Source organism: Suricata suricatta, chromosome 8 (assembly GCF_006229205.1).
Source record: "Suricata suricatta isolate VVHF042 chromosome 8, meerkat_22Aug2017_6uvM2_HiC, whole genome shotgun sequence".
NCBI lineage: Eukaryota > Metazoa > Chordata > Mammalia > Carnivora > Herpestidae > Suricata > Suricata suricatta.
Genome location: NC_043707.1, coordinates 99,180,861 through 99,198,762, shown reverse-complemented (window position 1 = coordinate 99,198,762; position 17,902 = coordinate 99,180,861). Strand labels below are relative to the sequence as shown.

At 51.1% G+C, this 17,902-nt stretch overlaps 1 protein-coding gene across 1 annotated transcript in view; it reads right to left on the bottom strand.

Moving 5' to 3' along the window:
- SSBP3 (single stranded DNA binding protein 3) overlaps positions 1-2,383 on the bottom strand; it is a 162,769-nt gene extending 160,386 nt beyond the window's left edge. The window contains exon 1 of the mRNA XM_029945826.1: positions 2,366-2,383. Within this exon, the coding sequence (XP_029801686.1) occupies positions 2,366-2,383 (18 nt within the window). The remainder of the gene's footprint in view (positions 1-2,365) is intronic.
- Positions 2,384-17,902: the final 15,519 nt, after the last annotated feature.

Sequence of the window (17,902 nt, the reverse complement as noted above, 5' to 3'; positions counted from 1 at the left end):
GTCGCTTCGGCCAATCGGCGCGCGGGGGCGGGCCCGACTGCCCGGGAGGGACGCCCTGTCAGCGCCCGGCCGCGGCAGTCCCCGCTGCGGCCGCCTCCGCCGAGCCTCTGCCCCTGCTCCTGCGGCCGAGCCGGGGGGTGCCCGGGGGCGCGCGCCTCTCTTTTCTGTAGATGTTGGGAGGGGACTTGATCGGGCTAGGGGAGTTCTGGTCTCCAGGCCTGGCGACAAGGGTGTTTGACCAGCGGGGACCACTCCGCGGCGGGGGCCACTGGGGGTTGAGGGGTGCTGCGGCAGCGCCGGAGGGGAGGGGGCTCGGACCTCTAAGCGGAGCGCCGCCGGCTCCCTCCCGCCACGTCTCTCTCTCTTATCTGCCCCTCACCTCCCCCCGCCCGGCCCGCGCCGGCCCAGCCCTTATCTCCCCCTCCCCCGTGCCTACCCTCCTCCTGGGCTTCGACCCCGACCCCCTCCCTAGACTCCTGGCCGCCCCCCCCGTCACCCCGCCCCTCAGTCGTCCCTCTAGCCCAGTCCGCCTTCCGAGCGCCGAGCCCAGGCTCCACGCTGCGAGCTGGGCTGCTGGAGCCGGCGCTGAGGCGAGCGGTTGCTCCTTTACTACATCATTAAAATACTTTGGAAAGCCCCAAAGTGGAGCCGCGCGAAAAAGGTCCTTGGCGTGCTTTGGGGTGCCTGAGGGAGAGGATGGGGGGCTTGTGATAAGAAAAGGGATAGTGCTCCCAAATTTCTAAGGTCCGCTAGCCCTGTCTAGTTAGCCCCTTGGCTTCTCCACAAGAGACGGTGCCGTTCCGGGAGACGGGGGTTGTCACCTGAGCGCCCCGCGCCGTGGAACGCGCGCCACTGAAATCTGCAAACTTCAAATAAATGGAGCTACATTGGGGAGTGGGGGGGTGAGAGTCAAGCTTGGGGGGAGGGGAAGCTTCCATTGTCAGTGACCCAGGTGTACAATGGGAAATGGGGGGGGCTGGAAGAGTGACCCAGCTATTTGCTGCTGACTCCTCTCTGTCACGCTGAGAACCCCGAGTACGCATTAGGAGTCCCTTATTAGACCAGAAACCAGCGAAATCGGGGAAGACTCCCCCATTTTCAGACTGCTTTTAGAGCGCGGTTCTCTTTAAATGTGATAAAACACTGTCGGCACTGTCTCTTTAAAAGAGTCGAGCAGAAAAAGCTGTGTAAGCGCTGATTGGCTGCCTGTTTGGATACATCTTTAGGGGAGCCTTGAAACTGTTAGCCTAGGTTGATTTTTTTTTTTTTTAACTGAGCTGTTCCAATAAACAAGTAACGCCCCTCCCCCTAACATGCCTCGCACCAAACAATTAAAGGATAGGTCAGTGTCCTGGGGAAAACACGTTTCAAGTAGGAAAACTCAGAACTAAATTTCAACAAAATAAATAATTCCCTACCCTTAAAGTTTGCTTATTTTAATCTGTTGAAAAGAGAAAAGGGGCGTTTAAAAAAATGCCCCTCAGCAAACTGATCTGCATTGGTTCAGGAAGGAGACTCCGTGCATTTTTGGAATCATGTTCTACTCAGTGTAACTGCCTCCCTAAATTAGAATACAGCCAGGCTCTACGGATGCTTCTGGATGCACTCTGTTCTCTGCTGGGACCTAGAGATCGCCAGGGAAGGGGACAGAAAAGGGGAAATACTGAACTGTAGCTTATGGTTGTCTGTATGCTAGCCCCAGTTTAAAGGTTATTTTGTGATTGAGAAACGCATGGAGGTTGGGAGGGAGTTGATATACAAGGGTAGGGGAGAAAAGGAAATAATTACAGTTGTTTTTTCCCCTAGGCGGTTTAATTTAATAGGGCTAACTTAAGGTACCTTAGAGCCCACACTAATTAAATTGGCCTGGTCCTACCCTTCCCCTGGACTTCTATTTTTGATGGGCTAGGAATGGCCAAGGATGGCTTGTCAACAGACTGACTCATAAGAAGCCTGACTCATCGCAGGTCTACAAGGCCCACAAATTATGAGTATCATGACAATCGGGCAGGTCCTGGCCGAAGGAAAACACTGCCCTTCTCTGGCTCTACTATGGAAGTGTCTACCAAGTTGGCCATGCCTGCTCAGTAGCTGCGCTGCAGCCCAGACCTCTCTGTGGGGGCATCATTTTCCTCCCTCATCTTGTCAAATGGGAAAGGCAGGTTGAAAGATCTTTAATGTCTCTTGAGATCCTAAATTCTTGTTCTATGATGCCAATTTCCCTTCTGTAGTGTTCTTTTCCCACCCCCCACCTTGACAAAAGAACGAGCACCTCCTTCTGGAGCATGTGTGACAAGAGGAGTGGCGCCCAGGGAACCCATACCCGGTGCTCTGTCCTTGTGGGCTGCCCTTTGCTAGGACTTACCACAGAATGAGGCCCCATATTGGCAGGTTTGTGGCAGGGCTACAAAAGACAGCGGGAGGACCTGGACAGAGCAGGGAGCCCCCCCCCCGCCCCCCAGCCTGCTGGACAGAAGGGAGCTGATGAGTTCCTGGGAAGCAGAACCACTCAGCAGACCCCCAGCCAGGTGTGCAGCTGCTGGCACAACGATCCAAGATGTGGTCAGATCAGAAGCCAGGCCAAACACGCGAGAACAGCATTCGAAACCCCAGCCTCCCTTTCCCTGCTGCATCTCCCAGCCTCTCCCTCCCAAGACCACAGTTTTGGGCCTGGTGTCTCTAACTAGAATGCCTCCCACCCCAACACCTCCCTTAGCCCATTCCTTAGGGCCAACATCTCCTGTGCCATCTTCTCCTCCAAAACCTCTTTGCTTTTCATTCCTGGAGCAAAACTCATCTCTCCCTCTGCTTGATCTCATTTCTGCTTGAACCTCCATAGTGGCTGTCCATTCATTCTGTCTATTGCTGTAGCCAGTTGTTTACTGTCTGTCTCCTGTGCCAGACCTGGCAGGGAGAGAAACTAACTCTGAGTCATCTGTGTGTCTCCACCACCCGGGGTTCAATACCTGTGAGCACACTGACAGTCAATACATACACCAAGGGATAGGGAGCCACAAGAGGAAAAAATGATCTTATCCTCAAAGTAGCTCTGGGTCCCCAGGGCTGGGGGGGGGGGGGAGATAAGAAAGAGATACCACCAACAATAGGATTAGATAAGGCCCCTCTCCCAGCCCTACCCACCTAACCTACAGCCCCTACTGTACTTTGTGTTCTGAGAATGCACCAGGTCATTGCACACATTCACCCTAAACTCATTCATTCTTCCTTCCTCCCTCTCTCTATCCTTCCCTCTCTTCCCTTTTTTTCTTTCTTCTAGTACATGTCTATTGAGCATCTACTATGTACCAAGCACTGTTCCAGGCACTGGGTAATAAACCAAACACAAATCCTCACTCTATAGATCTTACAGTATTGGGAAATCCTCTGTCCAAATGCCTATTTCTAGGACAGACTCCTACTAATTCTCCTAAAATCCAGCATGGGCAGGTGACACCTCCTCCAGGAAGGCTTCCCGGGAAGCCCTCTCTGAGCTCCCAGACTGGGCCAGATGGCCCTTGGTGGCTCCTGTACCTCCTGCAAACTGTGACTGATTGCATTTGTCCACACTGCATAGGTGTGGACATGAGCGCATCTCCCGCACAGGTACATTAAGACCTTCCTCTTACAGGAATGATGTTCGTTCACCCGTGGATTTCCAGTGCCCAGCAACTGTGGTGAAAGAAGACACACATAAGGGAGTGACCAGAGTGGAGGGAGCAGCAGGTGAGGTGGGAGAGGAGGAGAGGTCAGCTCCAAGCTTAGGCTCGAATGCCCACTTCTTCACTTGGCTTTCAGAAAATGGGGGGCAGAAATCCTGAGCTCTGAGATCAGCTTGGCAGTGGCCAGGCCTCCAGAAGGTGGCAGTTAAAGGAAAAAGACTTCAGGCCTGTGGGCTCGACACGGACTTGTTCCTACCAAGGATGTCACAGGATCTCCTTACCTCTCCCTGGTTAGAAGCTCCTCTTCAGTGTTCCTCACAGCTGCTGGGAGGACCGGGCTCCCCTCCGGGGCCTGTTTGAATGATCTCTGAGCATGCAGCCCATCCCCCTATTGCCTGCAGCACAGTGGGCCCTGGAATTGAGTGGAAGCACCTCTGGCCAAAGCCTCAGGCTACAAGGGGCTCAGGCCCAGGCTGGTCAGCCCTGGTGTTAGCAGAAGTTTCCCCACAGAGATCAGGAGCCTCTGAGAGGAGGAGTGCCCAGGGACCTGGCTTGGACCTGGCTCGGGGCCTCTCCGGGGGCCATGGGGCAGGTGGCCTCCCCTGTGTGAGCCTGTGAAAGGGACACCATTAGTCTCTGTGTCCAGGGAAAGCAGGAAGATGCAGTGCGGGAGCCCTGGGGGCTGGTGCCGGCTGTCAGTCAGTGCCTAGCCAGCCTGCATTCCTCAACGCCTCCGGACAGTGGAAAGCCGCTGCTTTGAAGGCTGTTTGGAGGTGCAGCAGAGACAGTCATTGGAGAAACGTTCTGTAAATTGAAAAAGATTATTACTCCTGATGTTATTAGCACAGCAGAGCCAGCAAACAGAGAGGTGCTAAGGAAGACGGAAGTGAATTTAAGTTTAAAATCGCACATGTTTTGAGACGTCTTCTGATGGACACACACCTATGCTGAGGTGTGTCATAGCTGAGTGGTTAGGACATTTTCTCGCATAAGTGAATTCTGTCTAGAAAGTACCTACTAAACGCTCAGCCCTGAGCCAAGGACGCTGGAAAGTAGAAGAAAATACAAGGCGAGGTGTCCTGCCAGGGGCAAGCAGGGAGTGGAAGCTGATGCTGTGGTCCTTCCCAGATTCTTGCTACGTCTTCCCAACCTCCTCTCACGGGTGTCCTGTCCATATGCTTGTCCCCATACTGCCCTCCAGGAAGCCTTCTGCGGTGTCCAGTGCCAGGGTGCGGTTCCCCCTTTGCATCCTCCACTGGTCTAGGACAGCCACTCTGTGTGCACTCCACGCCCCAGGCCTGGGGCACCTTCTCCCAGACCAAGATATCTCACATCCCTCACTCCGTCCCCATCCCTGATCTGAACATGGCCGGAGCCCTCCCCAACCAGTCTCTATGGAATGGCACCTGCCCCCTCATCCTGTTCTACCTTTCTCCATAGCAACCATCACCACCTAACATAGTATATGTTTCTTTGTTTGTTTGTTTGTTTTTTACCTTTTCCCCTCATTAGAATTTAAGCTCTTTGGGAGTTTTATACCCCTTCTAGAACAGGTACTCAACAAAAAATATGTTAAATGTTGAATAAAATAATTAATTTAACAAACACTTCCTGAACATCTGGTATGTGCTGTGCATCGCAGTAGGTGCGGAGAATGCAGTGTGAACAAGGCGATCACAGTCTCCTTCCATTTGGAGCTTACAGCCCAGCAAGCAAGATAAGGGTTAATTCAATAGGCACACAGATAATATGGCATGACAAGCTGTGCCAAGTAGAGGATGTATAAGAGCAAATAACAGAGTCTGATCCCATTGCGGGGAGGGGTGGTGATCAGGGAGGGCTTCTCTGCGTAGGTGACTAGGTGACGTTTGAGTTCCAAAGAAGGTGGGAGAGTTAGCCCCACCTTCAGGGAAGTCTCTGCATCAGGGAGGAGCCCCGTCAGGTGGAGTTCTTGATAGCCAGTCCTGTGACAGGAGCAGAAAGCCCAGCGGTTCTGGGTTCTGCAGGTGTCCCTTATGATGGTGTCAGAGAACCCCCAAGGTGGAAAACTAGAGCTGTTTTCACAGGAGGGGAAGAAGCTGGTTACTGTGGCAACGGCTGCAGTCAAAACTGGCCTGGCCACTTTCATGCTTATAATAATAGGCATTAGAGTGCAAAACAGAAAGAAGGAGACTAACAAGTGTTGGCGAGGATGTGGACAAATTGGAGCACTCATGCACCGTTGGTAGGAGTGTACAATGGTGCAGCCACTCTGGAAAACAGTATAGAGGGTCCTCAAAAAATTAAACATGGACCCATCATATGATCCACTAATTCCATCTCCAGAGATACACCCAAAATAATTGAAAACAGGGACTCAAACAGCTATCTGTCCATCAAAGGATCATAGCAGCATTATTCACAATAGCCAAAACATGGACTCAACCCAAAAGTCCATCAAGAAATGAATGGAAAAACAAAATGTGGGGCGCCTGGGTGGTTCAGTCGGTTGAGCGTCCAGCTTCACCTCAGGTCATGATCTCACGGTTTGTGGGTTTGAACCCCACGTCAGGCTCTGTGCTGACAGCTTGCTCAGAGCCTAGATCTTCAAATTCTGTGTCTCCTTCTCTCTTTGCCCCTCCCCTGCTTGCACTCTGACTCACTCTGGCTCTCAAAAATAAATAAATGTAAAAAAATTAAAAAAAAAGAAAAACAAAATGTGATCTATCCATACAATGAAATGTCATTCAGCCTTGAATAAGGAAGGACATTCTAGCACAGGCTACACCACAGTTGAAACTCGGAGACATCACGCCAAGTGAAATAAGAAGGCACAAAAGGACAAATATCAAATAAGGCCGCTCATGTATGGTGCCTAGAGTAGTTAAATTCATAGGGACAGAAGATAGAATGACGGTTTCCATGGACAGGGCAGGACGAGGGGAATGCGAGTTATTGGCTTAATGGGTAGAATTTGGGTTTGGGAAAATGAAGATGCTCTGGAAACAGGTGGTGGGGATTGATGATAGCACAAGAATGTGAATATATGTAATGCCACTAAACTGCACACTTATAACTGGTTAAAATGGTAAAGTGTTATGTTACATTTTGCCACCATAAAGAAGAAAGGAAAAAGACTGAGCTAAGAGCTATGAGGGCGGGCACAGGAGGGGTCCAAAACAGGATGTCCTGGGGCTTGAAAAGGGGCACCTAAAAGAAAGAGGGGTGAAGCATTTCAACCTGTCTGGCATGGGGAGGGATGGGACAGAGTGGGAGGTTGTGGGAAGCACCAGGAAAGCTGTCTGGACCAGGCCAGGTCTAAACTGAAGTTTGAGTGGGAGCTTGCGGGGTGGGGCGGGGGGCAGGTGTGGAATATGTTTCAGCTAGAATGAATGGCATTGATGAATTTATTCAACCGGGGTTGGACCATTCACTGCCTTTGGGTGACTTGTCCTGCAGGCAGGGGCTCTAGCCAGGCACGACCTCTTTGTGCTTTGGGAAGAGCACTCTGAGCGGAGCCACTGTGGAAAAGGGAGCCCCGAGGGCAGTAGGGGGCTCAGCTGCAGGTGTGGCAAGAGGTGCTGAGGCAGGCAAGACAGAGAGAAGCTGATAGAAGAGAATTTCCCAGGCTCGGTCACTAAAGGCCTGTGAGGATGTTAACACGAACTCCCAGGCTTCTGGTGTGGGGGAGGGGGCTGACAGTCAGGGGGCCCAGGAAGGGAAGCAGGTCTGTGGGTAGTAAGTATGAAGAGGGCAGTCTTGGACGTGTTGGGTTGGAAAAGCCCATTGCATGCCCAGATGGAGCTATCCAGGGACAGGTAGACGAGAAGTCCAGAGCTCCGGAGAGAAATAGGTCCTGAAATGGAGCCTGGGGAGTCATCAACATGGAGAATTCAGATTCAAGCCCAATGAGGCCGCTAAGGAGATCCAAGCATGATCTGTAAGAAAGAAGACACACAAGCGTGGTGTAAACAGTATGGCCCCCTCCCTCACGTACCCATCTCCCACCGACCTTAGAACATCAGACCTCAGGATGCTCCGAAGCCCTCTCCCCAAAGCTCCCAATTTCCTTCCTTCCCCTCCCACTTTTCTTCCTGTTATCCTTTAAAGCATTCTTATTCTCCAGCCTCCTCTTAAAATTATAATAGGCAAGCTATTGCTGATACAATGTTACATAACAAACAGCCCCAAACATCTCAGTGGCTGATTATAAAAGCCCTTTATTTCTCACTCACAGGTCTGCTGCCAGTCTGGGCAGCTCTCCTTCAGGGCGCAGCTCGAGTCTGCTCTTGGGTCTCCGTCGCTGGAGCCCAGGCTGAAAGGCAGAGGCAGCCTGGCATGTTTTTTTTAGAGTGGGTGAAAGAGCACCAGACGCCAAGTCCATCCACGCAAGCGTCCGCCTGTTTCCAAGTCACACGGCCAACCTAGCATCAGTGGGGCCAGGAGATGGATGCCTTCCACAGAAAGGGAGGTGGAGATCTGCTACCCAGGCTGCCATGAATGAGCTTTTCTTGGGCTCTGTTCTTGACCTTCCCTTTTCTTCAGGAAAGTTCAGCCATGCCCATGGCATTGACCTACCTGAGCCTCCATGATGGTTCCCTGAATGCACCCCACTGGCCCAGATATCTTTCTCTGCACCAGCTCCCCATCCGTTCAGTTAAAAGGCATTCCCACCTGGAGGTCCCCCAGGTGATTCAAAGTCCAGGGTCTAGAACTGGACTCATTATTTCTCCCCACCCAGTTCCTACTCAATCCCTATCTCTGTGCAAGGCGCCAGCACTAGCCAGTTCCTGGGCCAGAAACCCAAAGAGTGGGTCTCTGCTCTTTTTCTTCCTTCCCCCTAGTCCCCTCTGCCAGCGCCTGGGTTGGTCAGTGGGATCTAATAAGCCTCTCACATTTTTTTGTAAAAAATATTTTATTTTTGAATACTCTACACCCAATGTGGGGCTTGAACTTACAACTTCGAGATCAAGAGTCACAAGCTTCACCGACTGAGCCAGCCAGGAGGCCCATAAGCATTCCACATACAGTCCACTCACCAACCCCGCCCCCACCACTCATCAGTGGTCAGCCTTGGATTGTTGCATAACCCCCAGGTGATCTCTCTGCTTTCAGATTCTCCCCCTACCCTCCACCCTCTCTTCTCAGCCGGAGGGATGCGTTTAAGGCACAGATGTGACCATGGCATGATTTTGCTCAAAACTCTTTGGTGGCTCTCCTTCTTATACAAAATGAAGCCCAAGGTCCTCAGCAAAAAAAGTTCAAGGTCCTTCACAATCTGGCTCCTGTCTGCCTTTGCAGCTTTCTGCTCACCAGCATCTTGAGCCCCGGAGATGAATGTGCTCCTTGGGAGTTTGCAGCCTGAAGGGAAGACACACAAGTCTCCCAGGACTTATGATACAACATGACAAGTGTCACCAGGAAGGGCATAGGCCCCTGGAGACATAGTACAGGCGTGTTAGGCTGGTCCAGTGGGCCAGAGTGGGTGGCTAGGAGGAGGTGGCCTTTCTCGGACAGTAATGGGAGTGGAAAAAGGAGAAACTGGAAGACGGAGCTCTGAGGAACACCCACAGATCTGATGGAGGAGCCGATGGAAGTGATGGAGGAGGCCTGTTCAGAGGGGTCAATGAGAAGGAAATGGGAGGAGGGGGAGTTTAGGGAAGATGGTGCTTCAAGGAAGAAGTTGAGTCCAGAGCAGTTAAGCAGCAGAGAGCTCTGCAGCAGCCACAACTGGTGGGTGACGGTAGTTTCGGGGGGCCATCTGGCCAGAAGTTTTATCACAGCAGTGGCATGTGGGAGGGGGGACAGACACAAACAGCAGGTGCAGACAGCTCTCTCACAATGTGGGGCTATGAAGGAGGTAAGAGGCAGGCCAGCGCCCCAGGGGTAAGGAGCACTGGTGTGTTTGGATTGAAGTCAGAGAGGCTAGAACCTCTATAGATGGTTACTGGAGGGAGCTGGTAGAGAGGGAGAGGCCAAGGCACCGGCTGGAGGCAGAGGCCCACGTTACAGCGAAGTCTCTAAGAAGGCGGGGAAGAGATGGGGCTCCACACAGCTGGAGGGACGCCTTCACTTCCCTCTGGGAACACAGACAAGGAGACTCAACCTATGCTCTCAAGATGCTCACGGCCTGGGGGAGGGGCTTTGCCAAGGATGTAAGCTTGCAAGGGCTTTGAAGATTGAGCAAGAAGGTACTGGACAGAGCAGCAGTGGTGCAAGAAAGCTGCACAAGGCACAGGTGTTGGGGTTGGGGGGTGGCATGGGGACAGGGGAGAGAGACCAGGGAGCTTCCCGCTCCCTTCCACACCGCCTTCGTGGGCACCTGTGGACCTCAAGGGAAGGCAAGAACTGTGTCCTGCTCATGTCTGTGTTGCCCAGTACCTAGCTTCTATGTGTGTTGAGTAACAGAGAGTCCACTTGGGACAGAGCATGTCGATCCTAGGAATGAGTGCTGGGACATAGCAAAGCTTCCTGCGAGGGGGGGGTCATCGCCTCTCTCCCTCCCAAGTGCCGGACACTGTGCTGGGCCGGCACCAGGGAGTGCTCAATAAATGTCAGCTGTGTCCCTGGGGGCCCTGAGTTCAAAACCTCCTCTTTAGGCACCCTCTGAGGCCACCAGCGGGGAGGAGGTGTGGGAGCAGCCCTCTCCCCCAGCTATCTGGGGCACCCAGAGCAGAGCTCACTGGCTCATTCTCCGATTTGGAGCCCCGTTTCCACGGAAACAGACATCGGCAACCATCAAAGTCCCAGCTTTCAAACATGAGTCTCTTCCAAAACTTACTCTCACGTGATTCATAGACTTCACGACTGTGGGGGCTGCAGGGACCTTACAGAGCATTCCCACCCACCCCCTGTGCTGTGAGGACAGAGTCAAGGCTAGAACACAGAGCCCTGGCTCCTGGTTCAGTAATTGGTTCTTCATCCGGTGCTGCCCTAACCCCAGAGCCCCCACAGCCATCCTGACCCATTAGCCAGGGCCTCAGTTTGCCCACCCATCCATCTAAAGAGGAGAAAGTGCTGGAAATCAGCCCACACCTATCGGGCACCTCAGGATCCCACCAGCTCAGTGCAAGGGCAGCCCAGAACAATGGGCACAGGCGTGGGGGTGGTCAGCCCCTCTTCCAAGGCTAATGTCACTGGGACCTTCTCCTTGGTCACTGAGGGCTGGGGTCCTGCCTCAGATGATGTTGGGAGAAGGAAATGGGAGAACACAGATCACCCATGGGTGCTAATTTGGCACAGAGCAGGCTCACAAGAAAGGGACTTCTCTCTGCAGCGTCCCCTGGGCTCTGCCTCTCTGCCCCTGAACGCTGTCTGCTTGCTTGTCCTCCAAGTCTCCACCTTTCGTCTGCTCCGTCTTATGGTTCATTTCTCTACCTTTGCACCCCTATCTGCTCCTACCTCTTCTGTCTCCACGTCTTGACCCATCTCTATCTCTGGATCTCTCCCTACAGTTCTTTCTCTGTCCCTTTCTGTGAGCTTCTCTGGGTTTTATTTTATTTTACCTATCTTTCTGGGTTTCTCTGTTCTCCCGCCTAAGACCTGAGGACAAGGATTTTGTCTATTTTGTCCATTGTCAAATCCCCACAGCCTAGGACAAGGCCTGGCACATAGTAGGTGCTCAGCAAGCACTTGCCCAATGAATGATCCTTTTACACATCTGTCTGTTCCTCTGCCTTTCTGCACATCTCTGCCGCCCCTCTCTGTCCTCTCTTGTGGCCTCATAAGCTGCTGTTAGGTGTCTTTGGACTTCTGCTTCTCCCTCTCCCTTTCTTCCTTTGTCTTTCTTTTTTGCCCTGTCTCTCATTCTCTCTTCCTCTCTCCCTGTTCTGTCTGTCAGTGGCTGCTGGTCTCTCTATTTTACACATGTGGGCGTGTACACACACACACACACACACACACACACACACACACACACACATCCATCCATCTGCAGTTTTCTTTCTTGTAAATGTTTCCTAGGTTGATGTGGATTTAGGAAACCTAACTTCAATGCTACAGCTCCAACCCTCAGTGAGCCGCCTACATGCATTCACCCCTCCCCCAGGTTACCAGTACAAACAGGACCAGGCACTGGGGCAGCCCGCAGCAAAACTGGGAAGTCAGCGATTTGTTTCCAGTGGCTTCACTGGGCTCCTGAGTCACCACTTTCCTCTGCCCAGTGCCCCTCCTGAACAGCAAGACCACCAGGGCCAAATGACCACCTCCCTCCAATAGTCTGCTGCTGGAAAGGTTTCAGAAACCAGCGGCTCCCTGCCCTGGTGTGACCCTAGTCATCATCAGACTTCTTCAGGAGTCTGTCTAAAAATGTCTTCTCTGGGGAACTGGGAGAAGATGAAGCTTTTGCCTCCAGGAAGAGGAGTGTTAGGTCCCCTAGAAGCATGAGGAAGCAGTATGAGTCGGTTCAGAGAAAGAGGTTTACACCCCAGATGCCAACTTCGTAGACAGCCCCCTAATGGACAGGCAGCATGCTGTGGCGGTGGGAACATGGGTATGGAGACCAACAGAAAGCCTCAGTCAATCTTACCTTCACTCCTTATTTGCTTTGTGACCTTGGGCAAACTATTGGACCTCTCTGAGCCTCCACTTTCTCGTTTGGAAAATGGAGGTCGTGGTGTCATCATTTTGGAGTGAGATTTGGAGCAAGGTGTTCCAAGCACTTCACACTCCACACATAGTATGTGCTTAGTGAATGATCATTTCGATTTCTCTCTCAGTGTATTGGATATGCTGGGTAGGACGGAGCAAAGATGCGTCAGGTATCTGTACCGCACTAGGTCCTGTGCTGGGGCTACAGACCAGTCTGTGCAGTGCTTACTAGCTCTAACTTTGGGGTCAGAGAGGCCCCTTACTGCTGTATCGTTGACCTTCTGGAAGCCTTGAATTTCTTCTTCTGTAAAATGAAGGTCATCACACCTTAGGATATTTTGGAGGATTAAATGAGCTAATAGCTATAAAGTTCTTGGCCAAATACACGGCCTGGTGTGTGATCAGGAAACATTAGATGGCCTTAGTTTTCTAAATGTTAGCACATTGGCTGTCACATGATCCTAAAAGTATGTGTTCTTTCACCCATTCTCTAAGGAAGGAAGCTGGGCTTAGAGAGAAAGGGCAATTTACCAGTCACCAGGAGGCAGGGTGAAGACCGGACTCTGGGCATCCTGACTCCAATCTCTTTCTTGGCATCATCACCATCTTAGCATCTCTCCCCCCTTCCAGATCTCCCCAAAACCCAGAAGCTGAGTCCTAACTGCTAAGTCTTCCCTGAACACGCTCATGTGCTCACTCTCACTAGGCCATGATGTGATTGCACGAAGAAGCAACATGTAGGAGCAAAATCCCTGCCCTGGGAGGCTAAATACCCAGCCTCATCCAGGACACCCCCAAGCTCTTGAACTTGACACAGAGAAGGGCTGAAGAGAAGGTCCGGAGCAAGAAACTGTGAATAATGGGACATGTGAAATCCTTCAGCAAAAGGGTATCTGCTGATGTGCTGATGTGAGTTCCAGGGAAGTGTTATTCATGAGTGTGGTTTATCTTCTGTCCTGGTCTGGAAACAAGAATCGGAGGTGTGGTTCCCCACTGGTACTCTGAGGTCTCCTATGGAGGGAGGGAGCGGAGAGAGGTTGTTGCTCACAAGAATTATCCTGGAGTCAGTGAAGGGATCTCAAGGTAGAAAACTCAGCTTGGCACACCCGGAGCCTGCTCGCTCCATGGCTAAGTCCCCCGAATGCCTGCGGTGAGAGGCAAACCCAATGGGTAGCCTGGAGTGGGCGAAGCTAACTCAGTCACAGCATCTGTACCACAGATGCCCCATTCTGTCCCCTACATGGCTCAATTCCAATAGCAGAATGGAACTACTTACTGAGCCATGGGTGGGGTGAGGGGGGTGAATGGAGGGAGCCTTCTGGAAAGAGGGCAGTGTCTTTAACTGATAGGAATGCCTGATAACACTAACCCACCCCCACCCCTCTTTTTGTATTTTTCCAACCTGTCAGAGCAGTGAGTCACCCTCTAAGTGGAGGGATTCCCATGCCTAGGTGCTGGCTGGCAGATGCCAAAACAAATGAAAGACTCAGTAGGGAAGTACTTGGCTTGGCTTTGCAAGGTGCTGGGCGGTTTTATAGGTGAGGCACTGTCACTTCTTGGAAAATGAACTGTCTTCAGAACAGCACCTTTTCTCCTAGGCATTTATTTATCTTCTACCACTTTGCAAGCATGATTCCAGTTCAAAGAGCTTGCAACCAAGGGATTCTGTTACAGGTTATTTAAAGAGAAAAAACAAAAGCAAGACCAAGGAAATAAGAAGAGAATGGAAATGAGGAATACATCTGCTGTGACTGAGCATCAGATGAAACTATAAGCTCCTCACTGGCCAAGGCAAAAAGGGAAACACAATCACTTATGGAACTCTTGACATAAAGATGATAAAAACTAACATTTGTTCAGTAGGGTCTGGGATTTTTAACCTATAATCTCTCATTTCCTTCCCAATACTCATGCCAATAAGCCATTGTTATTCCGATTCTCTGGGAAGGAAAGTGAATCTCAGATGTCGCCTCGGATCCTGTGCCTTGGTTCACTGAGATTCCCTCACCTGGACCAATGCACTCATCCCACAGTTCCTGCGAATTGGGGTTGCAGAATTTGCAGTAGTATTCCTCCCTGGGAATTGCCTTTGGCTGTAGGGAACTACTTCATCCAAAGTTATACCTGCTTTGAGAGGAGATTCCTATGCCCACTCTGCGGGTCTAGAGGTCCCAAAGGGGTAACATTGCCATCAAAGGACACAGTAAGAGTTCCAATGAACTTTAAACCATGGCTGCTCCCTGTTTATTTTGAACTCCTTGAGCTAAGAGATCATCAGCAAAGAAAAGAATCCCCACACTAGCAGAGGTAATTAACCTTGGTCAAAAGGAGGAGTTACAGGGGCTCCTTGGTGGCTCAGTCAGTTAAGTGTCTGACTTCAGCTCAGGTCATGAACTCGAGGTTCATGGGCTCAAGCCCCACATCGGGCTCTGGTGCTGATAGCTCAGAGCCTGGAGCCTGCTTTGGATTCTGTGTCTCCCTCTGTCTCTGTTCCTCCTGCACTCGCACTCTGTTTCCCACCTTTGACTCTCTCTCTCTCTTTCTCAAAAACAAATAAAGATTCGGGGCACTTGGGTGGCTCAGTCAGTTAAGCAACCCACTTCGGCTTGAGTCATGATCTCGTGGTTTGTGGGTTCAAGTCCACGTCAGGCTCTGTGCTGACAGCTCAGAGGCTGGAGCCTGCTTCAAATTTTGTGTCTCCTTCTCTCTGCCCTTCCCCCACTCTCTCTCTCTCAAAAATAAACATTAAAAAAAAAAAGAATGGGCATGCAGTCAATCCTGGCCAATGCGAGCTGAGGGGAAGTCCGCTAGGGGGCTTCTGAGGAAAACTATCAAACATCAAATAAAAATGCACTAGACATGGTTTCTTTTTCTACCTGTGGACATAGTCATGTCTAGGAGTGAAGATTGAATTTACTGCCATCTTCTTTTAACCCAGAAGGGATTCAGATTCAACGGAATCTGATCCCAATGGTGGCAGAGAAAAGAGACAAAACGAGCTGCTTTCTCAACATTTTTGTTGAGTGTACAGTGCCTGGGGTCCATCTTGCCTTTATGCCAAGTGAGATAATGCATCTCCTGATTGTGTAAGCCAGTTTGCATTAGGGTGTTCTGTTATCTACTCTGAAAAGTATGCTAACTATCCCAAAAGAGCATCCCAGGTACCAGGAATAGATGGGAATATGGCTTGTATCTCAGTCTGGCTTCAGGAGAAGCTGCATATGGGGAGGAGGGTTGACAACAGAGAGGCCAGTCGGGCCAGGTCATGACAAGATTATGCCATTGAAGGTCAAGGACTTCATCCTGAAGGCAATAGGGAGCTGGCCAAGAGTTTTATTTATTTTTAAATTTATTTTATTTTAATGTTTACATATTTTTGAGAGAGAGACAGAAACTGAGCACAAGCGGGGGAGGGACAGAGACAAAGGTAGACACAGAATCCGAAGCAGGACCCAGTCTCTGAGCTGTCAGCACAGAGCCCAATGTAGAGCTCGAACCACAAACTGTGAGATCATGACCTGAGCCAAAGTCAGACGCTCAATTGACAGAGCCATCCAGGCGTCCCTAATTTATTTTATTTTAAATAAACTCTACTCCACATGTGGGGCTTGAACTCTTGACCCCATGATCAAGAGTGGCATGTTCTCCCGACGGAGTCAGTCAGGTGCCCCGGCCAAGAGTTTTGAACAGCAAAGTGATTTGTTCAAATCTGCATTAGGAAAATCATTCTAGTAGCTAAGAACAATTTGTAGGAGAGACAGAGAGACAGAGAGCGCGTTTGAGAGTGAGCACCAGGAGATCAGCAGGAATACTGACGGGCAATGGCGGTGAGGTGGAGAGCAGGAGAAAGCAAAGAAGAGTGGAAGAGGCTGAGCTGCCAGGCTGGGTGAGCAACTGTCTGCGATGGAGAAGAGGGGGATGGGGCTCCCTCCCAGGGTTCAGGCTGGGGTGCTGGGGGGATAGTGGCACCAAGCACGGAGAAGGGCATTGCCAGAAAAAGGGGTGTGTGGGAATAAGGCTCAGTTCAGTTGCACTATGTACGTGGTGTCCCAAGACGCCAGCAGGGTCGGGAAGCCTACTGAGAGACATCTATTGACTTTCTTCGGAGAGCCATCTTGATTGACTCTAGGGCACCATGCTCCAAACACTGGACAGAGCCTTTGGGGTGGAGGAGGTGGTCTGCCATCAGTTGGACCTCAATCCAAGCCTGGACAGTTAAACGGTCTCCTTGGAATCTGAACCTTGGCTTGTCTCACAGGGTAATGATCATTCATCCCCAAGACGAAGTTTTTGTCTTAGTCTGGTCGCCCTTGAACTCAGTGCCTGAGCAAGGGCTTCTGTGCAGGAAGTGTTTTGGAGGGAAGTAATTCCAGGGAGCAGGAGAGAGGAACTGGGAAGAGAAATCTTACCCAAGGGTTATCATGTTGGATCCTCCAACCCACTGGAAACGTCTGAGGAGTAAAGCGTGAGTCTCAGAATGGTGTGCAAGAAGGGATGGTTGGATGTGAAGGGAGAGGCCAGTGTGTATTGGCTTCTCACCCCACTGGGTAAGGACGGACACCCCTGCATCCCGAGGTTGCCCATGACACGAGGCCAGTAGGCTCCCATGGGCACCTCAGGTCGTGGCCACAGAGAAGTTGGGGCGGAAGCGAGAGGCTGCAGAGACGGAGCACTGTCAGTACAAACTGGGTCAAAACCTGTGCAGAAGAGACCACAGTGGCAGCACAGAGGGCCCGAGAGGATGTGAGGCAGGGCCTACGAGATGTCTGCTACGGGCTTTCTCAAAAGGCTGCTGCATCCTGCTGCCTGGAGCTCCAGAACTCTTCTTCCCATGTTCTCTGCAAGGCCTGTTGGCCCAGCTATTCTTTCCATCCTACAAGCCACACCACAGCCTTCTAGTGAGTTCCTTTTGGGCTCATTTTAGTCATAAGCAATTTCTGCTGCTTAAGTCCAAAAAAATCCTAGTGGATGTAGCACATGACATCGTAGAGAGCAAACTCAAAAACTATTGTGGAGAAAGGAACATAACATTTTCCTGTAGTATATCTTCAAAGATCCCTTGATAAAATCAGACGGCTGAGGCTGTCTTCTGAGGGTGGGGCCTCCCACTGATTCTGAGAGAGCACTTGAACCGCTATAGCAAGAGTGTCCGGGTGCCTCTGCCTGAGAGCAGCAAAGACAACCTGTATCTCGTCAAAAGCCCTCAATGGATGTGCTCTTGGGCTGAAAGAGGGTCTTCAAGGTACAGCATGTGACAGTGGATCCGTCCTGTGCCCCAAAACTCATAAAACCCCTTATCCACCGTCTTGAACCTGGGTAAGGGGTTTTATGAGTTTTGGGGCACAGGATGGAATTACCTTGTAATTGAAGCATATGAGTGTAATTGTGTGTGTGTGTGTATGTGTGAGTGAGTGTGTGTGTGTGTGTGTGTGCACGCACACACGCGCGTATCAGTCTGCTTTCCTGAGCAGAGATGGTGCCAGTGGTCACTGACCAGATATCACTTATAGGAAACTATGGAAAAAAGACTGGGAGAGAAGACATCTTGGCAAGTAAAGAGAAATTGGTGGACTAAAGATACATCAAGTGGTGTGTTCCTTTTTTTTCATTCTAGGGGCATTAACTAAGCTCGGATACTGGGTACCTGCGCCCTCAGTGGAGCTCCAAGTCTAATA